General features: G+C 58.7%; 2 protein-coding genes across 6 annotated transcripts; both read right to left on the bottom strand.

Moving 5' to 3' along the window:
- Window positions 1-223: 223 nt before the first annotated feature.
- On the bottom strand, window positions 224-20195 carry LOC142825574 (leukocyte immunoglobulin-like receptor subfamily A member 2). Its single transcript, XM_075917455.1, has 14 exons — window positions 20042-20195; window positions 19730-19765; window positions 18621-18911; window positions 18142-18228; window positions 17448-17573; window positions 16843-16870; window positions 16284-16330; window positions 14224-14261; window positions 13516-13648; window positions 6060-6341; window positions 3723-4004; window positions 3274-3360; window positions 2992-3103; window positions 224-902 (listed from the first exon to the last, which is right to left on the bottom strand). The coding sequence occupies exons 1-14, from the start codon at window positions 20067-20069 to the stop codon at window positions 449-451; spliced, it is 2031 nt and encodes a 676-aa protein (XP_075773570.1). The 5' UTR covers window positions 20070-20195; the 3' UTR covers window positions 224-448.
- On the bottom strand, window positions 6200-13514 carry LOC142825573 (T-cell-interacting, activating receptor on myeloid cells protein 1-like). Of its 5 annotated transcripts, none has more exons than XR_012899968.1 (5): window positions 11953-13514; window positions 10927-10962; window positions 9430-10509; window positions 9265-9296; window positions 6200-8435 (listed from the first exon to the last, which is right to left on the bottom strand). XR_012899968.1 is itself a non-coding variant. In XM_075917454.1 (4 exons), the coding sequence occupies exons 1-4, from the start codon at window positions 11984-11986 to the stop codon at window positions 9257-9259; spliced, it is 366 nt and encodes a 121-aa protein (XP_075773569.1). In that variant the 5' UTR covers window positions 11987-13514; the 3' UTR covers window positions 9022-9256. The 5 variants fall into 5 exon arrangements, 1 of the variants encoding a protein (XP_075773569.1); XR_012899969.1 differs by having other exon boundaries at window positions 7849-8435; window positions 9864-10509; XR_012899967.1 differs by lacking the exon at window positions 6200-8435 and having other exon boundaries at window positions 8993-9296; window positions 9430-9780; window positions 9864-10509.
- Window positions 20196-25487: the final 5292 nt, after the last annotated feature.

Here is a 25487-nt window from a genome sequence, read left to right as displayed (position 1 = left end):
ACTCTTGTTTACTGATGAGGCGGGAGATGTGGGGCCAGTGGGTTTCACGGGGGCTGCCCACTCCTGCCGCTGTGAGAGCCCAGGGCAGGACGCGCCCGAGTCCCTGCCCGAGCTGGGTGCGCTTGTGGGCAGGGAGGGGGCGGTGGGATCCCGGGCTGGAAGGGCCGAGTAGTCTGGGGTGGGGCGTGGGGACCCCAGGGAGTAGGAAAGCTGGGAGTCTGCAGGCATTGAAGATGAACCTTTAATTAAAGATGACAGCACAGGCCGAAACCTCCAGGGACAGGCTGGACCAAAACCGACAGCCCCCCGCGGGGAGTGGGGCAGGGGTGCCAGGCGGGATGGGCTGAAGGTTTGCCCTGCGGGGGCCATGGATCTGATCTGCGGGGAGGGGGCGCGGGGCAGAGCCAGAGGGGGGGCAGGGATACCAGGTGGGATGGGACCATGGATCTCATCTGCGGGAGAGGGGAGTGAGGTGGGATGGAGCTATGGATCTGATCTGTGGGGGAGGGGCCGGAGGTGGGGTGTGGGGAGGGGATAGGGGTGGGAAGGGAGGTGGGGCTGGGGGCGGGGATACCAGGTGGGATGTGGCCATGGCTCTGATCTGCGGGGGAGGGGATGGGAGTGGGGAGTGGGGCGGAGGTGGGGGCGGGGAGTGGGGCGGGGGAGGGGGCGGGGGTGGGGAGTGGGGTGGGGAGGGGGGCTGGGATTGCAGGTGGGACAGGCCAGTGGGTCCGATGGCCCCCGCCCACGCCCCCTGCTCCGCGGGTCTCTCCTTCCGTGTCCCAAAGGGCCAGGCAGGAATCTTGGGGGGCACCAGTTTCCAAGCCGGCGCCTCCGTCTCTTCCCTGGGCTGCCGGCCCTGATCCCTGCCGGGCTGCGGGGGGCTCACGGGGAGGGCGTGCCTAGGGCAAAACACAGACCTCTCCTCAGCGACTGCCACCTCCCCCAGCACCCCACCCCCACGCTCCCCTCTGCCCCCAGCACCCCACCCCCACGCTCCCCTCTGCCCCCAGCACCCCACCCCCCCACGCTCCCCTCTGCCCCCAGCACCCCAACCCCCCACGCTCCCCTCTGCCCCCAGCACCCCACCCCACCCCCACGCTCCCCTCTGCCCCCAGCACCCCACCCCCACGCTCCCCTCTGCCCCCAGCACCCCACCCCCACGCTCCCCTCTGCCCCCAGCACCCCCCCACGCTCCCCTCTGCCCCAGCACCCCCCCCACAGTCCCCTCTGCCCCCAGCACCCCACCCCCACGCTCCCCTCTGCCCCCAGCACCCCCCCACGCTCCCCTCTGCCCCCAGCATCCCCCCACAGTCCCCTCTGCCCCCAGCACCCCCCCACGCTCCCCTCTGCCCCCAGCACCCCAACCCCCCCACGCTCCCCTCTGCCCCCAGCACCCCCCCACAGTCCCCTCTGCCCCCAGCACCCCCCCACGCTCCCCTCTGCCCCCAGCACCCCAACCCCCCCACGCTCCCCTCTGCCCCCAGCACCCCCCCACAGTTCCCTCTGCCCCCAGCACCCCACCCCACCCCCACGCTCCCCTCTGCTCCCAGCACCCCAACCCCCCCACGCTCCCCTCTGCCTCCAGCACCCCAACCCCCCCACGCTCCCCTCTGCCCCCAGCACCCCACCCCACCCCCACGCTCCCCTCTGCTCCCAGCACCCCAACCCCCCCATGCTCCCCTCTGCCTCCAGCACCCCAACCCCCCCACGCTCCCCTCTGCCCCCAGCACCCCCCCCCCAGTCCCCTCTGTCTGTTGGTCTCCATGTATTCAGCCCCCTCCCCTCCAGCAGGGGGTGCGGGCTCTGGGGTGGGGCTGGGACCAAAGGCTTTGGGGAGAGAAGGGGGATCAGAGGTGGGTTGGGGTGCTCAGGGGGGTGCAGTTTGGGTGCTGGAGGGGACACTAGGGCCAGGCTGCGGCAGGGCGTTGGCATGTGGGGGGGGGGGGCTCAGAGTGAGGGCAAGGTGTTGAGGTGCAGAAGGGGGCTCAGAGGTGGGGCTGGGTGGCCAGGGGGCTCAGAGCTGGGGCAGGGGGTTGAGGTGCAGGAGGGGTCTCAGAGCTGGGGTTGAGGTGTTGGGGGGCTCAGAGCTGGGGTTGAGATGTTGGGGGGCTCAGGTCTGGGGCAGGGGGTTGGGGTGCAGGAGGGGTCTCAGAGCTGGGGTTGAGGTGTTGGGGGGCTCACAGCTGGGGCGGGGGGTTGGGGTGTAGGAGGGGTCTCAGAGCTGGGGTTGAGGTGTTGGGGGGCTCAGAGCTGGGGCAGGGGGTTGGGGTGCAGGAGGGGTCTCAGAGCTGGGGTTGAGATGTTGGGGGACTCAGGTCTGGGGCAGGGGGTTGGGGTGCAGGAGGGGTCTCAGAGCTGGGGTTGAGGTGTTGGGGGGCTCAGAGCTGGGGCAGGGGGTTGGGGTGCAGGAGGGGTCTCAGAGCTGGGGTTGAGGTGTTGGGGGCTCAGAGCTGGGGCAGGGGGTTGGGGTGCAGGAGGGGTCTCAGAGCTGGGGTTGAGGTGTTGGGGGGCTCAGAGCTGGGGCAGGGGGTTGGGGTGCAGGAGGGGTCTCAGAGCTGGGGTTGAGGTGTTGGGGAGCTCAGAGCTGGGGCGGGGGGTTGGGGTGCAGGAGGAGTATCAGAGCTGGGGTTGAGGTGTTGGGGGGCTCAGGGCTGGGGCAGGGGGCTGGGGGTGGGATGCAGGAGGGGGCTCAGAGCTGGAATAAGGGGTTAGGGGCACAGGATCAGGGAGGGAGTTTGGGTGCGAGAGGGGCTCCCAGGCTGCAAAGGGGAGCTCTGGACCTCCCTGGGGTGGGATGAGCCGCGCACAGGCCAGGCCCAATGCCCCAAGGGCCAGATCCCGGTTTGACCCCAATGCCCGGCTCCTTCCCGCCCCGCTCTGGGCAAAGGTCTCCAAGGCCCTGCCTGGGGGATCTGAGAGGTGGCCCCGCTCCCCAGGCACAGAGCAGTAGGGGGAGGGGGGCCCCCAGATCCTGTCTTGGGTCCTCACCTGCGGCTGTACCCGGCCTCGGCCAAGATAGCCACCAGGGCCAGCAACACCCCAGCGGCCAGGCCCAGACGGACGACGTTAGCCTGGGAGTAATTCTGCTTTGGGGGGGACCCTAGAGAGAGGAGAGGGGCAGGAGGTAAATGCCCCACATAGGGGGGGCCGTGTCTCCCTAACTCCCTATGGGAAAGATGGGCCAGTCCCCACAGCCCCCCAATAGAGTCTCTCCTGCCTCCTGGATCAATAGAGAACCAACTTAATCGGCCGGCCTTGAGACCCCTGTACCTGTCCCCGTGCTGCCTGGGCGGGTGGGAGCCGGCTGCGTCCTAGGCCGGGTGGGGTAGGGTCTCCAGGGACCACCAGAATCAGCACCTGTTGGGGGCGAGGGGAGTAAGGGGGAGACACAGCGACTTAGCGACACCACCCCACACCCTGACTCAGCATCGTCACACCTGGGGGAGCAGGATGTATAGTGGCTGGGGACGGTGCCTTCTGGGCTCCCCTGGTCACCCCCAAGGTGAGGGCAGCCCCCCCTCCCAATCTGCAGAGCTACCTTCCACCCGGCATCGCCAGCAGCTGGGAACCCCCCCAGAGACTCCGTCCCCAGCTGGGTGTCCCCTTTTCTGGGCCCCGGGGACAGAGCCTGGCTCAGAACGTCCCATCAGCACCGTGCCCCCCTGAGGGTGTGTCCCAGCGTGGGGCTGGGAGGAGGGACACCAAGCTGGGCCCCTCACCTGCTACCACCAGCTCTATGGGGTCGCTGGGGTGGGACACGCTGGGCGGCTCCGTCAGGCTCTCGTAGAGGCAGGTGTAGCTGCCCCCGTCCTCCCGCCGGACGTTGGCGATGCGGAATTCGGCCGTAGAGCTGGCTGGCTCCGTGTGCCTCAGTGCCACCCCCGCCCGGTACAGCCGGAAGCGCATGCCCGACCGCGAGCCGTGGCAGTAGAAAGAGACGTCCGACCCTGGCGCCAGCTCGCCACTGGGGCTGAGGGAAATGGTGGGCTTGGGGTAGAACTCTGGAGTGGGGCAAAGAGAGAGAGAGACTCAGCACGAGACCCCGCGGCTGGGGACAGAGCCTGGCTCAGAACGTCCCATCAGCACCGCTTCCTCTGCTCATCACATAAAGCAAGGTCACGGTGCGGTTGTGCTAGAACAATGGGAGGTGCCTGGAATGGGATTGTTTCTCGTAATGTGGAAAGGGAGGGGTCTGGTCAGAGGGACAGTTATACCGAATGACCACAAGGGGGCAGCAAGTGGACAGGCATCGGTATTACCCCACTGGGCCAGCAGGGGGCAGAGGTGGAGAAAGGGACAGTTCTACCTATTTCAGAGTGTGTTTGTCTGTGTATTTGTTTGTCCCTCCTATTAGACCCTTCCCTGTCCATTTTATGAGGAACGATCCCATTCCGGGCACATCCCATTGTGTGGCAGAGCCAAACCCTGACCTTGCTTTAAGTTCTGATAAGGGGAAGCTACGTACAATGTGGTGGCCTGGCCAGGGCCGGCTCGAGCTATTCCTGCGCCCCGGGCAGCGGGCGATGCATGCGTGGCTCCGCCCCTGGGCGCACGTGTGGCTCCGCCCCCCAGTGCGCTGTGCACCTTACAGCTGCCATCAGGCACCCCCCATAGGTTGGCGCCCCGGCAAGCTGCCCAGCTAGCCTCCCCCTAACCCGGCCCTGGTCCTGGTTCTTACTGCTTAGGAGGAGTTCTTAGGCAAATGGACTCTCCGATGCACAGACAGGTGTATATTTATAGAATACAAAGCCAAAGATTTCGATATGTTTTAAATAAAATATTTTGTTCCCCTATTAAAATAACATTGTAATTGAATGCAGAAATGCAAAGAAGTAAATACAATTTGAACCCCCTTTCCCCATCCATTCTCTCAAATGTACTTTGGAATAAAATTAGAAAAAAACATAAAATAATAAAGAAAATGTATGTTGACGTGTAACACATTTGGCAATGAAAGAAATAATAAAAGATCTGTATTAAAGATGTGGCATATGCTTAAAATAAAATACAGTTCACCCACATGAAAATGTATTGGAACAGATTTGGAAATGAAAGAAGTGCTTTCGAAATAAAACTGTCACCCAGCTTTCCTAAACCTTTGAGCCAGACCGAATAATGTCCTCTCACAACAGTGATAAATACGTCTCACGGCAAACAAGCGCACGCGGACGTTGAAAATGACACGCCACGATAATATTTTGAAATCAAATGTAGCGCCAATACATTTCATAAACACTCAGGTATCGGAAATAAAGGGACCCAGGTCTACGCCCACGCTGGAGTTACTCACTTGCTGATGGGTGCGAATGTCAGAGGCAAAACCTGCATGGAGAAGGGAGCATTTAGTGCCACAAAGAGAAAGGTCGGGAGAATCGATCCTGGTCCATGGGTTCCCACCTAGGGAGATTTCTGGTACCAGAGGGCTCTGGAATCTAGCAGGCAAATGCAGAGAGAGACGGTGGGAGACCAGGACCACTGGGTTCTCTTTCTGACTCTGGAAGAGGAGTGAGGTCCAGTGGTTAGAGTGGGAAGGGGAAGCTGGGAGCCAGGACTCCTGGGTTCCCTCCCCAGCTGTGGGAGGGGTGGGTGGCCTAGTGGTTAGCGCAGTGGGGCTGGGAGGTGATGTCCTCTGGGTGAAGCATACAGTGGTAAGGGGCCGGAGCAGGCGGGACGGTAGAGGGGAAAAAAACAAGGGCAGAGCCTCACCCGCGTTGATCCGGTCAGGGGCAAGTCCAGGCCACGGGTCCGGCGTGGGGAAAAACAGATAATTAACGTTGTTACTGATCACAGTCATATCTCACCTGGCCGGAGGTGGAGCTCAGCCCGACCAACGTCCCAGGGGCTTCACAAACCCGAAACAATGAACGTCTTCCCTCCGGAGACTGGGGCCGTGTCAAGAATTCATATCCAATGACCAAAGCAATAGGGCCTGGGAGCTGGGACCCCTGGGTTCTCTCCCTAGCTCTGGGAGGGGAATGAGGGCTAGTGGTCAGAGCTGGGGGCGGAATCCAGGGCTCCTGGGTTCCGGTACTAGGGTAGAGCAGACGACCCCTCACCTGCTACCACCAGCTCTATGGGGTCGCTGTGGGGGGACACGCTGGGTGGCTCCGTCAGGCTCTCGTAGAGGCAGGTGTAGCTTCCCCTGTCCTCCAGCCGGGCGTTGGTGATGCGGAATTCGGCCGTGGAGCCGGCCGGCTCCGTGTGCCTCAGCGCCACCCCCGCCCGGTACAGCCGGAAGCGCACGCGCGACAGCGAGCCGTGGCAGTAGAAAGAGACGTCCGACCCTGGCGCCAGCTCCCCGCTGGGGCTGAGGGAGATGGTGGGCTTGGGGTAGAACACTGGAGTGGGGCAAAGAGAGAGAGAGATTCAGCACCAGACCCACGGCTAGGGGATCCCGGGGCCTTCTCCTGGCACATCGGCGCTGAAATCGTCGGGGTGAAACGCAGGGTGGGAGGCAGCCAACTCATCCCGCCCCGCGCTGAGCCCGGACTAAATCAGCCTGGACCATCCCTGACCGGCCTTTGTCCAACCAGGCCTCAAAAATCCCCAAAGCAAGGGACTCCACAACCTCGGGGGACAGGGAGAACCACCCATCCCCATCCTCTGTCCCAGGTCTGAAAATGTATCCAGTCCCCCCTCAGTCCTCATCTCTAGACTAAACATGGCCTTCTAAACGGTAAGAGTGAGGACCACCAAATTGGACAGGCAGCTTCCTCTGCTCATCACATAAAGCAAGGTCACGCTTCGGTGGTGCTAGAACAATGGGAGGTGCCTGGAATGGGATTGTTTCTCGTAACGTGGAAAGGGAGGGGTCTGGTCAGAGGGACAGTTATACCGAATGACCACAAGGGGGCAGCAAGGGGGCAGGAACAAGTATAACCCCACTGGGCCAGCAGGGGGCAGGGGAGGAGAAAGGGACAGCTCTCTCCTATCTGTTTCAGTAATAGAGATGTAGCCGTGTTAGTCTGGTGTAGCTGAAACAAAAACCAGGACTATGTAGCACTTTAAAGACTAACAAGATGGTTTATTAGATGATGAGCTTTCGTGGGCCAGACCCACTTCCTCAGATCAAATAGTGGAAGAAAATAGTCACAACCATATATACCAAAGGGATACAATCAAAAAAAAGTGAACACATATAAAAAGGACAAATCAAATTTCAGAACAGAGGGGAGTTGGGGGGGGAAGGTAAATGTCTGTAAGCTAATGATATTAGAGGTGATAATTGGGGAAGCTATCTTTGTAATGGGTAAGATAATTCGTGTCTTGTTAATTATCTTACCCATTACAAAGATAGCTTCCCCAATTATCACATCTATTTCAGTGTGTGTTTCTCTGCGTATCTGTTTGTCCCTCCTATCAGACCCTCCCGTGTCCATTTTATGAGGAACAATCCCATTCCAGGCACATCCCATTGTGCAGCACAGACAAACTCCGACCTTGCTATAAGTTCTGATAACGTACAATTTAGTGGTCCTGGCTTTTACCGCTTAGGAGGATAAACCTGAAAAAAAACCAAATAGTTTTGCAGCACCTTAGGGTATGTCTAGACTACACCTCTCTGTTGACAGAAAGATATAGATTAGGCACATCAAAATTGCTAATGAAGTCGGGATTTAAATATCCCGTGCCTCATTAGCATAAATATGCCCACTGCTTTTTTTCGAAATGGAGGTTTTTTTTAAGAAAAAAAAAAAGGCCGTCTAGATGCAGATCTGTGGAAAATAAAGCCTTTTTCGACAGATCCTGTATTCCTCAAAAAATTAGGAATCTGTGTCTAGACTGCCGGGGGTTTTTTTCGAAAAAACTCTGTTTCGAAAAAAAGCGGTGGCCATGTTTATGCTAATGAGGCACGGGATATTTAAATCCCGGCTTCATTAGCAATTTCGACGTGCTTGATTTGCAGCCCTCTGTCGACAGAGGGATGCAGTCTAGACGTAGCCATGGCTTGCATCATGAGCTTTTGTGGGCGCAATGCACTTCTTCAGATGAATGGCGTTATTAAAGGTCCAGTTTCGAAATAAATGGGGGCTAGGGAAGGGGGGAGAGAATTGACTATTTCTTTCCCTTTTTTTTTGTCTAACTCCGGTCATCTGAAGAAGTGTGCTGTGCCCACAAAAGCTCATGATCCCCTCTATATGTTTTGTTAGTCTCTACGATGCTGCCAGACTGTTGTTTTTTAAGTTTTTCCAGTTACAGACTCACTCGGCTCCCCCTCTGAAGCAGTTAGGAGGAGTTCTTGAACAAATGTGCTCACAGATGGACAGACAGATGCAGATTTCTAAAATATATAGTAGAAGCTTTCCATGTGTTCAATACAATATTTTGTTCCCCTATTCAAATCACATTGTCATTCAATCCTGAAATGAACAGAAATAAATACAATTGGAAAATCCCCTGTCCATGCTGTTAAATGTACTTGGGAATAAAATCTGAAAAAAAACATAAAACAATAAAGTGGATAGTTGATGGTAATCCATTTTGCCATGAAAGAAATAATAAAAGATCTATATTCAAGATTGTGTGTATGCTTAAAAGAAAATACAGTTCGCCTACATTAAAACGATTGGGACAAATTTGGAAATGAAAGAAATGCTTTTGCAATACAATTTTCGCCAAGCTTTACTAAACCTTTGAGCCAGAACGAACAATGTCCCCTCGCAACAAGGACAAATACGTCTCACTGCGAAGAAGCGCACGCTGAAGTTGAAAACGACACACCACAATGAGATTTTGAAATCAAACGATTCACCAGTAGATATAATAAACACTAAGGCTGTGTCTACACTGGCATGAATTTCTGGAAATGCTTAAAACAGAATAGTTTTCGTTATAAGTATTTCCGGAAAAAGAGCGTCTACATTGGCAGGATGCTTTTCCAGAAAAGCCCTTTTTCCAGAAAAGCATCTGTGGCCAATGTAGACGCACTTTTCCGGAAAAGAACCCCAATCGTCATTTTCACGATCGGGGCTTTTTTCCGGAAAAGACTACTGGGATGTCTACACTGGCCCTTTTCCGGAACAGTGTTCCGGAATAAGGACTTATGCCAGAGCGGGAGCAGCATAGCTTTTCCGGAATAGCGGCTGATTTTGTACAGGAGAGCGTCGTTGCTTTTCCGGAAATTCAAGGGCCAGTGTAGACAGCTCGCAGCTTATTCCGGAAAAGCGGCTGATTTTCCGGAATAAGTGGCCCAGTGTAGACACAGTCTAAGGTATCAGAAATAAAAGGACTCAGGTCTACGCCCACGCTGGAGTTACTCACTTGCTGATGGGTGCGAATGTCAGAGGCAAAACCTGCATGGAGAAGGGAGAATTTAGTGCCACAAAGAGAAAGGTCAGGGGAGAATTGGTACCCCGACTCCTGGAACCCTCATTGTCCGAGGAGTAAGGGAAGATGGCGGGGCGGGGGGGGGGGGGAGCGCTCTACCTCAAAATAACTGCAGTGTAGGCAGCACCAAAAGCCGAGATGACCCCTCTGACTACGCAAATGGCGTAGCCCATGTCGCGGTTCGCCCGGCTGTGTAGACACACCCTAAAGGTCCGAGCAGCGGGGCTGGGAGGGGGGGTGCACCATGGAGGAGAATCCAGGTCCCCCCAGGGGACATCTCCACAGCCAGCGACAGTGGAGTTAAGCCACGTCGCGTGCGGGGCTGAAATCGAAGGAGCGGGACGCGGCTTCGGGCATTGTCTGTGCGGCAGGGAGGGGAAGGAAGCGCGCTCTCCCTGCGACTTCCCTCACGCCGCGGGAAATGCAGGGTACAGCGTCGGAACGAGAAGCCTGTTATTTCGAAACAGCCCCCGTGTTAAAGGGCCGGAGCAGGCGGGACGGTAGAGGGGGAATAGACAAGAACAGAGCCTCACCCGTGTTGGTCCCGTCCGAGGTACGTCCAGGCCGCGGGTCCGGCGCGGGGAGAAACACACAATTAATGTGCTTATCCATCACTATCCTAGAATCCTACAGCGGGAAGGGACCTCGAGAGGTCGAGTCCAGCCCCTGGCCCTCACGGCAGGCCCAAGCGCCGTCCAGAGCATATCTCATCGGGAAGGAGGTGGAGCCCAGCCCGACCCATGACTCCGAAGCTGAGTTCAGAATTCATGATTAAAGCAGGGAGCCAGGATCTGTGGGTTCTCTTCCCGGCTCTGGCAGGAGAGTGAGGTCTAGTGGTTAGAGCCGGGGGGAGGGTTGGGTTCCGGTACTCGGCTATCGCAGACAACCCCTCACCTGCTACCACCAGCTCTATGGGGTCGCTGTGGGGGGACACGCTGGGCGGCTCCGTCAGGCTCTCGTAGAGGCAGGTGTAGTTGCCCCCGTCCTCCAGCCGGGCGTTGGTGATGCGGAATTCAGCCGTGGAGCCGGCCGGCTCCGTGTGCCTCAGCACCACCCCCGCCCGGTACAGCCGGAAGCGCACGCGCGACCGCGAGCCGTGGCAGTAGAAGGAGACATCCATACCCGGTGCCAGCTCTCCGTTGGGGCTGAGGGAGATGGTGGGCTTGGGGAAGGGGGCCTCTGCAGAGAGATGGATGCAGGCTGTGAGGTACCGCACCCCCTTGGGGGAGGGAAGGTCCCCTGCCCCACACCCCGCCCCTGAACCTGCCTGTCCCTGCCCTGGGGCCAGATGGGAGCTGCCCTTCCAGAGGTGACAGACCCCCACCCCCTAGACCTCCTTCCTTGCCCCCCTGTACCAGCCTGTCCCTGCCCTGGGGCAGGGTGGGAACTGGCTGCCCCTAGAGGGGAAAGGCCCCATTTTCCACCCCCCATGAACTAGTGAGCCCCTGTCCCTGGGGCCCACTGTCCAGCATCCCCCTACCGTCAAATCTGCCCCCTCGAACCCCTGCCCTCTCCTGAGCTGTGATGTTACCCTCCCCCCCCATCGCATCTCCCAGACCCTTCTTTGGACAAAGCTGGTGTCTGCAGGCGACCCACGTGCAGCAGCCAATGGGAGGCGGGCCCAGATGACGCCTGTAATGAGAAGTGGAGCATTCACTGGAGGGCGGGGGGAGAATAGATCACATCCCGCCCCTCCCTGTGTTATATCATCAGGGCCAGAGTCACATGCCAGCCCATGGGAATCCGCAGCCGTGCACACGGGCTGTGCACATGGGCGTTAACTCTGAACCCTACCGAGGGGCCGAGAAATTCAGCTGCTGGGAGAGATTCGTCCCAAGGAAACCGAGAGTTTTAAACCTCCCCTCCGCTGTGTAGCTGCAGCCTGGGAGAGATGCAGAACCTGGGGCTACGCCCCCAGGCACTGGGCTGTGGGCACGAGCCAGGTCCCTCTTGGGGGAATTTGCCCACCGCTCGCTGCGGAACCAGGGCTCCAGCTGTTGACTGGGAGTTTCCGTGCCCAGCCCAGAATCCACAGGGTGTGGGCGGGAGGGGGGTTGGGGGCCACAATGGGAAGAGGTGCCCAGCCTACGGGGGGAGGGGGGCTAGGAGACAGATTCCAGCTATGGGGGATAGAACAGGCCGGAGGAGGAGCTGGGGGGGGGGGGTTGGTGATGAAATAGGGAGCCAGTCTCTCGCTGGCAACTTCCCTAAAGTGCCCTTCCTCCCCACCCCCGCCATGTCTGCCTTACCAGGTACCGTGCCTTGGCTGGGGGGGGGGGGGGGAGCACTAACACAGCTTCTTCCTGGGACCTCAGTTCTGGGGTCCAAAGCAGACTTGGCCCCGCCACACAAACTCCCCCCGCCCCCCACCCAATCTGACCCCCGGCATTAGGAAACACCCCTGGGCATGGGTTAGGGGAGAAGTTAGGGGGCTGGGCCGAGGACAGGGCTAGTTGTGGGGGGCAGGCTGTGTGTGGGTGGGGGGGCTCTCCCTGGCTCCCCACTTGCAGTGGGGACCTGACAAGGGCTCACGGAGGCTGAGCCAGCCCCGTCCCTCAGCCTCGGGGAGGGGAGACGACTCCCCCAGACGGGGGAATGGCCGAGGCGCAGGGATGTACTTACCTAGGGCGAGGAGCAAGAGCGGGGGGAGGCCCATGGCGCTGGGGAGCCCGGGGAGCAAGCGGCACCTGGGGAGCGATGGGTGTGCGACTGACTCTGGGGAGGAAGCGCCGGCTCAGTGTCACAACCGGAAAAACTTTTCCCAGGGCCTCCACCACCCACAGCCCAAGTTACACAACAGCCTCCAGACGTTGGCCTCGCCGCAGGGGCTGGCGCCGGGGGGCGGGACAGAGCAGCCTTTGCCCTGGAGGGGCTGGCTCACAGCTGGCCCCACAGCAAGGCACCGGCTGTCTCGGGTGGGCTCTTTAAGCCGCCGTTAAGGGAAACCGAGGCAGCGTGGACCTGGCTGACGGCTGAGCATTGGGGGCAGGTGGACCCGGTCCGTCGTGTCTCTTCAGGCTGACGGGCACTGCAGGGGCTCGGGGGGGGGGGGGGTTTGTGCAGCAGCCAAGGGGATCCCTCCGCTGCACACTCCCTGGCCCCCTGCTGGGGGGATTCCGAACGGCACGGCTATGTGTCCTAGCCCCTGCACAGCTGTCACGGAGGTGTGGGGAGCCGCCAGCCAGACCTGACTCCCAGCCAGCAGGGAGAACAGACGGTTTATTGGTCCTCAGCGTTGCGCAGACTTGTGGTTACGGGACCCAGGAGCAGCCAGGGCGATCCCGCTTGGGGAGCGGAGGGCGCCCCGGGCTCCCTCCCTGCATCCTAAGCCGGCCAAGACTCGCTCACACGCTCGGCAGAGGTGCCGGGCTGGGGCGGCCTCCAAAACTCCCATCCCCAGCCAGGGAAACTGAGGCACGCTACTGCAGAGCGCCCAGGGAGCAGCGATTCCTGCGTAGCCCCAGGGGCAGGGCCCAGGGCCTTGCCCACGTTGTCCGGTCCAGAGTTCTGGGGGGGGGGGGGGGAGATCAGGGTCACAGGGTCATTCCCCCCACCCCCGGACTCCCGCCTCCGGATCTCTTCCCTTCCCCTCCCCCTATGACCACATGGAGGGGGTGAATATGGCCAGCATCAGTGGGTCTTGGGTGTCAGACCCCTCTGTAGTTTCACCCAGAGTCGGGGGGGGGGGGAGAACTGGCCAACGTCCCTTTCCCAGAGGGGCCACAAGGCCGTGCTGGGCAAGGGACCCCTCCCCCAATATAACCAGCCCCAGTGCCCCAACCCAGAGATGGCCGCATTTTGGTGCCAGGCGATGGGTCCTTGTATAAACAGCCCCCGCACCTGCCCCATCTTCCCCCCCGGGGTTACACCCCCCCGCGCAGGGATAAGGGGCTGTGGGGTGCCGGGGGGGAGCAGTTTGTGGTTCTGTGTTTATTACAAATCTGGACAGGAACAGGGCGCAAAATAACACAAAGAGCCGCCTTGGTGCATCCTCTCCCTTCTCCCGGCGCTGAGCCCCCGCCGGCCCCCCCACCCATGGGTCTGGGCAGGGCAGGGGGGCCCCAGTTCAAAGAGACGGGGCTGCAATGGTGGGAGCGCAGCGTCCCCCCGAAATCTTCTCTATAAGAGTTCTCTGGGGCTGGTGCTGCAAGTGAGTCCGGTGCCCCGGGGTTCTGGGGGGCTCTCATGGCGGGGCCCCCCGGCTCCCGCTGACGGCGGCGTACAGGACGGGCTCCGGGGCAGGGGCCCCCCGCTTGGCCTGCAGCGCCTGGTGGTCCAGCTCGGCGTAGGTGAGTCCGTCGGGGTCGGGCTCCTGGGGCTGGGAGGGGAGAGAGTCACTGGGGTGTGGATGGGCCTGTACATCCAGCAACTGTCCCCCCCAACACACACAGAGCAGGGCCTGTCCCCTCCAGCAGGGGGCGCAGAGACACACACACACACACACACACACACACACACACACACACACAGAGCAGGGCCTGTCCCCTCCAGCAGGGGGCGCAGGGACACACACACACACACACACACACACACACACACACACACACACACAGAGCAGGGCCTGTCCCCTCCAGCAGGGGGCGCGCACACACACACACACACACACACACACACACACACAGAGCAGGGCCTGTCCCCTCCAGCAGGGGGCGCAGGGACACACACACACACACGCACACACACACACACACACACAGAGCAGGGCCTGTCCCCTCCAGCAGGGGGCGCAGGGACACACACACACACACACACACACACACACACACACACACACACGGTGATCCCATAACCCCAGCCACCCCACCCTGCACTGAGTGAGCCAGGCCAGGCGGGCGGGGCCCACGTGGGGCAGGATTGGGGCTCAGGCCCCCTGAGGGAACCGGGGACACTCACCAGGCTCTGCGGCTGTTTCCCTTCGTCGACGGAGGAGTCTGCGGAACAGAGACACCCGCTGAGCGGTGCCCCCATCCGGCCCAGAGCAGATCCCCACCCCCAGCGCTGACCCCCCCACACCTGTCCATCCAGGGGGCTCTGAGCCCAGCACAGCGCCCCCCACCTCACCCCACAGGACAGGACATTAGTACCATGTTACAGAGAGGGAAACTGAGGCATAGAGCCGGCAGCAGGATCATGGGGGTTAGAGAGGGGCAGGGCATCTAAGTTCTTTCTCCTGGTACTGGAGGGGGAGTGGGGCTTAGTGGTTAGAGTGGCGGGGCAAGGCAAAAGCCTAGATGCCTGGGTTCTCTCCCCAGCTCTGCTAGGGGAGTGAGGTCTAGTGATTAGAGCACAGAGGGGCTAGGAGCCCAAATACCTGGATCCTCTCCCTGGCTCTGCAAGGGCAGCGAGGTCTAGTGATTAGAGCACAGAGGGTCTAGGAGCCCAAATGCCTGGATCCTCTCCCTGGCTCTGCAAGGGGAGTGAGGTCTAGTGGTTAGAGGAGGTGGCGCCAGGACGTCTGGGTTCTCTCCTCAGCTCTGGGAGGGCAGTGGGGTCTCGTGGTTATGGGGGGGGGGTTGCGACTGGGAGCCAGGAGTGGATGGGGGGCGGTTCCCCCAGGTCTCTGGCTGAGAAGGTCTGAGGGGGGAGTGAAGGGTGGGGGGACACAAGGCTCTAGACCTGGGGTGGGAGAATGGGGGGGGGCACAGTGAAGTCTCTGAACTAGAGGGGGATGGGAGTGTGGCCCCCAGAGGTGGGAGACAAGAGCTCAGCTGACACCAGCCGCGTCTAGGACCATCTCCTTAGTCCCACCCAGCAGCCGCTGGAAAACAGGCCCCTGTGAGGAAGTGGGGAGGGAGTTACCAGGGCCGGGCACGTGAGGCGGGGAGCTCAATTGGCGCCCCCAGGTCTCCTCGCTTGGGCCAAAACTTTGAAAGGTCTCAGTTCTGCCTCCTTCCTGCTCTACTCTCCCACCTCTCCGTGCACACAGAGCAGAGAGAATACACACGCGCCAGCAGCAGACACAAGTTTCTACACTCGGGGTCCTAGTGGGGCCCCCCATAGCCTGGCACCTGAGGAGGCCACCTCGGTTCGCCTCACGGTAAGGCCGGCTCGGGGGGTTACATACACGTCAGTGCCCGGATGTTACTGGTTTAATGTGACAAAGGGGGGAGTTTGTGTTTCCGAGAACAGCCCAGAGCTGGAGCCGGGGTGTCTGGGACCCTGGTGACCCCGACCCTGCTCGGAGGACACAGCCGGTTCTGGCCAGAGGACGGACAATGGGCTGCAGAGAGGGACCCGCAACCGGCCCAGCTGATCCCAGCGAGGGGAGAACATTGGATGGAGAGGAGGCGGAGAAGCGAGGGGCCAGGGGACCCTCTTACCTGGGGAGAAGACAATGGATGGGGGAGGGGATGTTGCTGGGAGACTGGGGCTGTTTTGGGGGGACTGAAGGCCGAGCAGACAAGGCTCAGCTGGGTGCAGGAGAGACGGACGTGTGGGCTGAGGGCCCAGGCCGACTGGCCTGACAGACCCTTTGCTGCGTTCAAAGCTCAATAGACCCTCCTGTTTGGTGCTGGCTGATAGTCGCTCTGGTCCAGAGAACAGGGGGGTGCTGTCCCTTCTGGGAGTGGAGGTCCCAGGGGTCCAGAGGGAGGGGACCCCCCAAAGGGGCTCATGGCGGAGGCAGGCGGCTGGAGGCCCTGAGAGGCACCGCCCCAGAAGCGGAGGGGCGGACCCCCCAATGAGCGTGGGCCCCCCAAGAGTGGGTCGCCGCACTGGAGTGGACCCCTGAGGAAGGGCTGTCTCACTGCCGCTGGAGAGGAGGGGGCTCCCCGAGAAGGGGCTGCCGCACCGGAGAGGGGGGATCCGCCCAGGAGCCGAGGGGCCACGTGTGGGCCCGACCTGTGAGCCGTGACAGCCCCACTCCCAAGTGGGCGGAGCCCCCACAAGCCCCTCCCTGTGTGTTCTGCTCTCTCTCCCCCTCCTCCCTTGTACCCCTTGGATGTGTCACTCACAGAGGGGGTCTTGCTGAGCTGGGGTCTTCAACGCCCCAGAGCTGGCACTAAAGAGAGAGAAAAATTCCCTTGTAAATGTCATAGCCCCCCACCTGCAGAGAGATTCCCCAATACACACCCCTGCTCAATTCGTCGTCTCTTTGAGCCCTGTTCTCTCTTCCAGCAGTTCTCAGTCAGGGGTTTGGGGCCGCAGGCAGGTTTCAGGGGGGCTACGAAGCAGGAAGCCAAAGCCCCACCACCAGGGGCTAACGCTGCAGCCTGAGGAACTTGGCTTTGAGGGCCCCCTGTGGAGAGGGGCCCCAGGGCAACCACCCTCTAACACCAGCCTGGCTTTTAGATGCAGAGAAACAGGTGTGGGGGCTTCCAGACCCCCCCCCCAACCGCTATGCACCACGCCCCACCCAGAGCCTGAGACGGAACCCAGGAGTCCCCGCTCCTAGCCCCCTGCTCTAACCACCAGGCCTCACTGCCCTCCCAGAGCAGGGTACAGAGCCCAGGAGCCCTGTGACCCAGGCAGCTCAATCACGGGGTACGGGGGGGATGGGAGCCGGGTTCCTACCTGCTGGGTCTCGGGGCGTCTCCTTTTCCTGCAGAGGGACACAAACCAGAATCCCCCATGAGCCAATCAGATCCCGGTACCGGCGCCCGGCCCCTCGGCCCTGCACGATGGAGGTGGGGGAGAGGCCTTCGCCTGCTGGGGTGAGCCAGACAGCAGGGGGCAGCACAACGCCATGTGCTGGGGGGAGGGGCAGATTAACTGGGCGGCTGCCCCGAAGCCTCCCTCGTGGGTGACTTATAACGAACCGGATCCGTGGGTCGTCTCCCCTGGCACCCAGGTATCTGAGCAGCGCGGCGCCGGCAGCTTTTCCGACAGGGACTCTTTGCCTGTTCTGAGATGCGGCCACCTCTGGGGTGGGGCAGCTCTGTGCACAGGGATCCACATGCAGCCCCCCCCTTCCTCCCTGCCGAGCCCCCACCCCATTCCTGGTAGCACTGCCCACCCTAGTGCTGCCCGGGACATCCGGGCCATAGTGCCCCGGGGCCCCCCACTGAGCCCCACCCCCCATCCTTGGCTTTCCCTGCAGCCCCCCCATCCAAGCCCGACCCCTTCCCGCCCTGCTCAGTGGCAGCTCCGACCCTCCCCTAGCCGGGCGGGGCACTTACTGGCTCGGGTTCTCGCGAAGCAGACGAAGGCCGCGAGGAGGAGGAGGAGGAGGCCGATGGCCGCGACGCTCACCCCGGCGATGAGGGGGGTGCTCGGGCCATCAGATCCCAATTCCTCCAAACCGTCTGGGAAACAGCAGCAGCCGTGAGGGCCGGGAGCAGCTGGTCTGTCCTCCCCCCGTCCCCCCCACAGAGTCCTTCCCACCCAGGCAGTGCTCAAGGGGCCAGGACACCGCAGGGCAGAGGCAGCAGCCAATTCTATGGGGAGGCTGTTGGGGGGCCCAGGGGATCAAGTGGGGCCAGAGCAAGCCAGATGCAAGGGGGTGCTGGGCTGCAGGGAATGGGGGGCTCACTAGGGGGCGCTCTCCCCATTGCCCCAGCATGGCACTAGGGGGGCGCTGGCTGACCCAGCCTGGACTCATTTCCAGTCCCCCTGCCCAGTCGGTACCACGGCAACAGTCAGGCCTGGCCACCTGGCTTCAGACCAACGGGCCCATCTACCCCGGCGTCCCGCCTCCCACGCTGGCTGCTTCCCAGGGAGCCCCAGGGCACCCCAGTGGCCACTGATGGGCCCGGCTGCCCCGTGACCAGCGAGTTTGTGTCTGAGCAGGCGGCTTCACTCCCCTCCCAAATCTATCAATACGGGGGAGTCACTGCCCCGTGAACAGTCTCCCTCCCTCCCCCGCCCCGGTACCTGGCCCTGCACTGCCCGGGCGGGTGGGATCCATCGCCGCTCTGAGATGGGTCTGGTCGGTTCCCACTGTGGGAATAGAACCAGGGTCTGTCGGGGACCCAGGCGGGACAGGGGAAGAAATGGCAGCTCAGAGAGAGCCCCTCCCGCCCGCTCCCACGCACCAGCCTTCCCGGGGGAATAGCGGGGCCGGGCCCAAGCCCAACTCCTCTGTGCGTCCCCACAGCGGGGGGAGATGGGGGAGCAGCCCCCGGGGAAGGCCCCTGCTCTGCAGCACCTGTGGGGCAGGGATCCCCCCGCCTCGCCCCGAACTTCCAGCAGCTGCTGCTAACCCCCCTCCTCCCCCGGTTGGGGAACCCCAATGACACATCCCCACTCTGCTCCTTGGCTAGACATCCCCTCTGTGGGGCCCAGGGCTCACGGACCCCTCCCGCCTGGCTGGGGGTGGGGATGGGAACTGTAGGGCTGGGAAGGGCCCTCACCTGCTACCATGATCTGCACAGGGTCGCTGGGCGCCGAGTAGCCTGTTGGTTCCGTCCTGGTGCTATAGCGACAGGTGTAGCTTCCACCATGTTCCCGCCCGGCGCTGGTGATGGGGAATTCAGCCACAGAGCCGGCAGGGTCTGTGTAGTTCAGATAGTTCCCATCCCCGTCCTTGTAGAGCAGGAACCTCCAGCCCCGCTGCTCAGTCGAGCACCGGATGGTGACGTGTCCCCCCACGGGGATCACCCCCCCGGGACTGGCGGAGATGGAGGGTTTGGGGTACAGCCCCTCTGGATGCACAAACAAACCGGCATTAAGTGGGGGTGACACAAACCGTGGCCGCCTGCTTCCACCTCTGCCCATCTGGGGCCCAGCGGGTTCCCCCTCGCCCGGCCCTGGGTGCGGCCTGACCCCGCGGCCACAGCCGGGGTGAGACCCAGGAGATCTCCAGCCCTGACACCTGCAGCTCCCCAGGGTCACTCCAGCCCTGCCCCCGTGGTAGCCAGGCGTGGCCCTGTGGGCCTGAGACCAGAACCACTTTCCTTCCGTCTCCCTGACCCTCCGGCAGAGCAGCAGCCGGGCAGAACATGGATCCTTCGAATGTTCCCGAGCCCATGGTCACTCCGGCTGTCTACACAGAGCACAGGGCGGGATGTGGCCCAGGCTGCCCAGGGGATGCTCAGAGCACCGGGCCGGGCAGCGCCGGACCCAGGAGCCAAGCAGGGACCCGTGTGTGCTGCCAGCTGAGGGCTGAGAACAACGGAGCCGCGAGACCCTCCGTCTGCGTGTGCACTTCTCCCCGCCCGGCCCTGCCGGAGCCGCTCCCTGCACTGCTGCCAGAGCCCCAGGCTGAGTTGGGGGTCACTGCGGGGCACTGGGGGCTGACTCGGTGTTTCCTGGGGGGAGGGGCTTGGGTGCAGGTGAATCCTCCCGCTGTGGTGCCCATCCCTGTATCGAGTGGGGCGAGGTCTCAGACTCTGGCTGTGGGAAGGAGCCCATATCTGGCAGGATCATCCCTGGGGGAATCTGTACCCCTTGATCTCCCCCCCCGCGTCCCTCGTCCTTAATGCTGAAATTCCCCATAGCCCCGTTCCCCACAGATACTCACGCCCCCGAACCCAGCTCCGCCCGGCCAGCCAGCAGCCTGGAAAGAGACGGGTCGTTAGGGGCCAGATCCCAGAGCAAGTGGATCCCACAGATCTCAGATCCATCCCCTTCCCCGACACATGCCTCAGCCCCCCCCCCGACCCCATGGGCACACACCCTGGTCTCAGGCCCCCCCGTGGGCATACACCCTCATCTCAGACCCCCCCATGGGCACACATCCTGGTCTCAGACCCCTGCCCCCCCGAGGCACACGCCCTGGTCTCAGACCCCCCCCCCTCCCCCCCGTGGGCACACGCCCTGATCTCAGACTCACCGAGCAGGACAGTGAGAACAGACACCATGGTGGGCGCAGCGGAGGGCCCCTCTGTGCCTCGGTGCCTCGCTCTCTGCAGCCCGAGGCCCGAGTGCGAGCGGAATGAGGAACTGCACTGAGGATTGCAACCCCAGGAAGCCCGTGACACGCTCAGCCCCCTTTCTTCCCCATCAGATGGTTTCTCTGAAATCTCCAGGCCAGATCTACCGTGGGCAGAGCAAAGCCAGCACCCAGCAAACCACATCCCCCCACGCAGCCGCCTGGTCCCACACGGGAGCTGCTGAGTCCGAGCGCCAGTTGGGAACGGGGGAGTCTTTGGGAGGTGTCAAAGGGGCCCAGACTGTCCTGGCCTTTTGCAACTGGCCTGTTTAGCCTCCCTGGAGCAGCTCACGGCAGAAAAAGGCCCCACAGGCCTGAGAGTGGAGAGGTCTGGCCAACTTCCCGCTCAGGTCACATTGCTGCAGATGCTGTTGTCAGCCCAGTGGTACGGGACAGAGGCAGGATGAGGGGCCTGGAGGGGCTGAGTTTTCTGACCCCTCTGACGGGGGAGGGAAGGCTACACTTAGATCCTGAGTTATTAGAGGGGGAGCCAAAAATTCCACAAACGGCACGTCTGACGCTCGCTTGCTGTTTCTGCTACTGCTGGTGCAAGTCAGTGTAAACCTGATGCCCCTGCACCAGAGCCAGATTTCGGGGCAAGTGCCGGGCTTGGGGGATGCCAGGCGTAGACCACAGAGTTTTATAATGTTTTATGTATGAGAATGAATGTTAAACTACAACTGCCAGTCGCTCTTCCCCGGGAAGCCGGGAAGAACAGTCTCCTAGGCCCTTAATAAAGATCCATGAAGCAAACTGCTTGTGTCTGTATCTGATGTGAAGACAGTTAGAGACCAGCAGGCTCCTTGTGAGTCAGCGTGATCACACTGTTGCTCTCAGGAGTAATTAGAATAGGGAGTGTGTCGTAAAGAAAATACAATGAATGAATGAAAAGTTTGTACTAATAGAACCTTTGAATTAGGTATTAGATTGATACCTTCCTATGAATGTCAAGGACTCGAACCCAGACGGCTTCGGTTCGTTGTCTGACCACAAAGAGACAGGCAACACCAGCAAGGGCCAATCACAAAGCTCTTTATTGAAGCGTGCACACGACAATAGAGAGTGGCCCATCTTCACCGAGAACCAGCCACGATTTCAATAACAAGTAGGTTTATATAGACAGTTCCGTCGCGTCATAGACTATTCACCCAAGCAACCCACCCCCCTCTTATCAGTTAGAAACTTTTAGTATTCATGCATTTCTAGCCAACTATACACTGCGGCAACTTTCTTATCAGCACAGGAGACAAGCACCAGAAAACAGGGAGACAGGGAGTTAAGAACAGACAGAGAACAGAAACAGGGAGTTTAGGGAGTTTTCTTGTCAGTTCTCCAAACAAGCCGTTCCCCCAGCACAGCAGGTACAAGAATGCAGCTTTCCGCTTATCTCACCTTTTGCAGCTCAAGCAAGTATCTAAAGTACGCCCCTGCTTAAACCATGTCTCCAGTTCTGCTCAGGGCCTACCCAGAAACCTTTGTTAGCCTCTTTTCGGTCTGTTTTAGCATAACCGCTCTAGGCCCAATTTTCTGAGGCCTAACAGTCCCCCGTTTGTCCCTAGAGTGCCACAAAGGGGACGCTTGGGACATACTTGCAGTAGTGAGAGAGGGACAAATTACTGCTTAGAGGAGCACAACTTGGTGCCTATTCAACTTCCACATCGGGTAATAACATACAAAACTACCAGTCGACAAATAATGATGACAGCACTGCGAAGCAAATTAAGGAGCCAACCCCCAGCATTGGGAAACCAATTAAAGAAATTACTCCACCAAGAACTCCAAGTCTTTCGCTCCCCTCCATGGTTCTTAGCTACTTGCATAAGATGGTTAGCTTTTTCCCAAGTTGTGTTAACTTCAGGAACATATAGGCTGCGTCTAGACTGGCATGATTTTGCGGAAATACTTTTAACAGAAAAGTTTTTCCGTTACAAGTATTTCCGCAAAATAGCGTCTAGATTGGCACGGATGCTTTTGCGCAAGAAAGCTCCGATGGCCATTTAAGCCATCAGGCTTTCTTGCGCCAAAAATTAAGGTGCCTGTCTATACTGGCCCTCTTGTGCAAGTATTCTTGCGCAAGAGGGCTTATCCCCGGGGGGTGGATATAGGGCAGGGCGAGCGGGACGGCCGCCCCGGGCCCCGCGGGCAAAGGGGGGCCCCGCGAAATTGTGCTGCCCTGGGGCCCCGCAAAATGGTCATCTGCTTATCCCTGAGCGGGAGCGTCAAAGTATTTGCGCAAGAAGCACTGAATTCTTCCATTAGAACGTCAGTGCTCTTGCGCAAATTCAAGCGGGCAGTGTAGACAGCTGGCAAGTTTTTGCGCAAAAGCAGTCGCTTTTGTGCAAAATCTTGCCAGTCTAGACGCAGCCATACACAACACTTTTGCCCGATCAATGCATATGTTCCTCCCTGAGAGGCCAACAAAATATGTAACGCCAAGCGATTTTGGAGAACCATTTGCCTTAATCTCTTTTGCTCAGTTGCCAAATCCATCAGGGCTTCGGCAGTGGAATTTGCCCTTATTTTCAAGCCCCCCCGGAGTCTCATTATTCCTTCTCCTATTCGCCAGGTGACCCCTTCACAGGCAAAGGGAAATCCTTCACAAGCGCCTGTCCAATCATTCAGAGCCCGCCAAGTAAGAGGAAGAGATTCCTTAACATCTGTCTCAGCACCCCTTACATTTCTAATTTTTTCCCTGGGAAGATGAGGGCGATAAACTACAGGTGGCTCTAACCAGGCCAAATAGCAGGAACCGCTCCATGAGGGAGGAAGAATCAAGTTGCCTTGTTACCCAGTATACCCCAAAAAGGGTCGGAAAAATTTTGGACCAGGTAGCATTGCTTTCAAGCCTAATTGTGTACCATTCCGACCAAGATGGGAGAAGGGAAAATTTAGCCTTAGACTTATTAGCGGAGCAAATGTTGTACTTAAAAGAAGTGCTCGGGATCTTTTTCAGGGGGATAAGGCAACATGCCACATTTGTTGAACATACATAGATCAATCAATACTTATCATATGCATATGACACATCACACTCATGCACTCTCACATACACACAAGCAAAATGCAGGACAATGTAGCACTTTAAAGACTAACAAGATTTTGTTGTTACCAAAAGTTGCTCCCCCTAACTGCACTGGCCAGGTGAGTTAGATGGGGGAGGGGTGGAGCCGGGCTTCTGCAGATCCGGATCGATGCTCCCATGTTGACAAGACGAAAACCCGGGGTCCCTCTGCAAGATGCCTCCTATTTATCCCTCTCATGCAACCAATTAGTCATCACCTTGCCTTTCTTAATGCTGCTTCAAAGAGAGTTCTTCCAAGGGCAGGCACTTGCTGCTTCACTCCCAAGGCTTCTGTATGTCCAGTTTTCTTAATGAGCTCACTTTGCAGGTATTGTCTTGGGTCTGGCTCCCAGACCTTCTCCACCCTTGCAACTGCTGCTGGAGGTGCTCCCCTTTCATTCTCCATTCATGCCTCATTCATTTCAACAGGACAATCAAGGAAAGGGGAGAGCTCAAAAGACATTTTTTCTTACAAGATCTATATATCTTAATACAAAGTTATAGGAGAAATGTTACAGAGATTCTATAAGAACACTTAAAGATATATCTAAAAGGACAAGATCTTAATACAAAGTATAATATCACAGGGATTTCTCCACACATAGGCACATAGTATGATTTGGCAGGCTATACTTAAGTGTGCAATTAATAACATAATATTTAACTAGTTTGTGACTCTCGTACCGAAAGTGCTCGTCCCCATGTATACTACATTTTTGACCAGGAAAATTTTACCACTCGAAGGTGCAAGAGGTCGCCCCATCCAGGAGAGAAATACCAGGACCTTTCTTGCTTCTGAAATGGGTGCCGTTAAATAGGCTTCATACTCGCTGTTCCCTAGTGCTATTTTTTCCTTTTTCAGGAGGCACCACTTGCCAATCCTTGCCAATGAGATATTTGCTTTCAGGAATTCCAGTCTCAGCCCAAGTTCTGTTTAGATTATCAGAAGAATTCTTCCAGGATGGGGTCCAAGTCATATTCATTGCACTAGGGGAATGGGAATCATGGGAAGACTTTTCTGGCTATTTACTGGCATTAAAGAGCATACCCAGCACGAAGCATTATGAGATGCTGGCATATGAGCTTTCATTTCGTGAGCAAGACGTATGAAGGTATTAGATTCTGAAGCCTTTACATTTCATACCACCAAAGAAGAAAGACAACAAATAATAAACAGGTTAAAAACATAAGAACCCAGGCAAAGAAACGGGGCCATCCTTCCGGGAAAGGACACCACCAATCTAAGGTTTTTTCAGTCGAAGCTTCAGGTCGCCCAAGGGGGTAGCAGTCCATTTGCCCCAGGCACAGAAGTCGTCTGCTTCTGGTTCACCCGGTTCGCGGTGGGGTGAACGTGCGTGGCTCCCTTGAAGTCCGACGTCGTCTGCTTCTGGGGAACTCTTTACCAGGTCAGGTTCCCTAGCGGTGCTCCTCTTGGCTCTGGTATGATGGATCCAATTGGGGAGCTCCTTTACCCGGATAGCAGTAGGGCTCACCAGAAGAGTTTCGAAGGGTCCTAACCACTGAGGCTGAAGCGGAATCTTCTTGTATGCTTCAGAGTTCTTGGCATAATTTTGTCAAGAGATTTTTCAAAGTTCCATTCCTACGCTCCACCTGGCCTGAACTTTGGGGGTGCCAGGAAGCGTGAAAAGCCCATTTTGTTCCTACAGCTTCGGTAAGTTTTTTACAGATCTTTGCTGTGAAATGAGTACCTTGATCAGAGTCAATTATTTCAGGAGGGCCAAACCGTGTATAACTTCACTAAGTAATACCTTGCAAACTGTAGTTGGAGTAGCTCGGGCGGTGGGAAATGCCTTCACCCATCCAATAAGCTGGTCTATTATAACTAACAGATGCCGTTTTCCTTCAGAGGGAGGTAAATCAGTAAAATCAACCTGTACATGCTGCATAGGTCTATGAGCCCACCTGCGCCCACCAAGCGGTGCTTGTTTGATTATACCCTTTGGGTTACTTTGCTGGCACAGGGCACACTTTTCCACTACTCTCCTGGCTACTTTATGAAGTCCTGGAGCAACAAACTGTCTTAATAAAATTTGGGCTATTTTACTTGCTCCTAAATGAGCGTTTTTGTGAATTTGTTGCACCACCTCACTTTGGTGACTTTTGGGTAAAACAAAACGACCATCACACTCCCAAATTCCTGACGAGTTGGGCTGAGCTCCCCATCTCTCCCAGATTACAATTTTAGTATCTGGGGCCTGTGGCTGCCAGGTTACTAGAGGGGAACATAAATCTAACTGAGTACTTTGTAAGGCAGCTGCTCAGCAA

The sequence above is a fragment of the Pelodiscus sinensis genome, unplaced genomic scaffold (genome assembly GCF_049634645.1).
Source record: "Pelodiscus sinensis isolate JC-2024 unplaced genomic scaffold, ASM4963464v1 ctg244, whole genome shotgun sequence".
Classification (NCBI taxonomy): domain Eukaryota; kingdom Metazoa; phylum Chordata; order Testudines; family Trionychidae; genus Pelodiscus; species Pelodiscus sinensis.
Note: the sequence above shows the minus strand (reverse complement) of the source record. Positions and strands in the feature narration are given on the sequence as shown.

Excerpts from the sequence above, each read along its gene's own strand:
- LOC142825573 (XM_075917454.1), bottom strand. The coding sequence starts at position 11,986 with ATGGGCCTCCCCCCGCTCTTGCTCCTCGCCCTAG. Across the intron at positions 10,963-11,952 it reads GCTCTTGCTCCTCGCCCTAG|GCGTCATCTGGGCCCGCCTC; the intron begins GTAAGTACATCC and ends TTCTCATTACAG. Across the intron at positions 10,510-10,926 it reads CCTCCCATTGGCTGCTGCAC|AGGCCCCCTTCCCCAAGCCC; the intron begins GTGGGTCGCCTG and ends ATCTCTCTGCAG.
- LOC142825574 (XM_075917455.1), bottom strand. The coding sequence starts at position 20,069 with ATGGTGTCTGTTCTCACTGTCCTGCTCG. Across the intron at positions 18,912-19,729 it reads GCGGAGCTGGGTTCGGGGGC|AGGGGCTGTACCCCAAACCC; the intron begins GTGAGTATCTGT and ends TTGTGCATCCAG. Across the intron at positions 3,361-3,722 it reads CATAGAGCTGGTGGTAGCAG|GTGCTGATTCTGGTGGTCCC; the intron begins GTGAGGGGCCCA and ends CGCCCCCAACAG.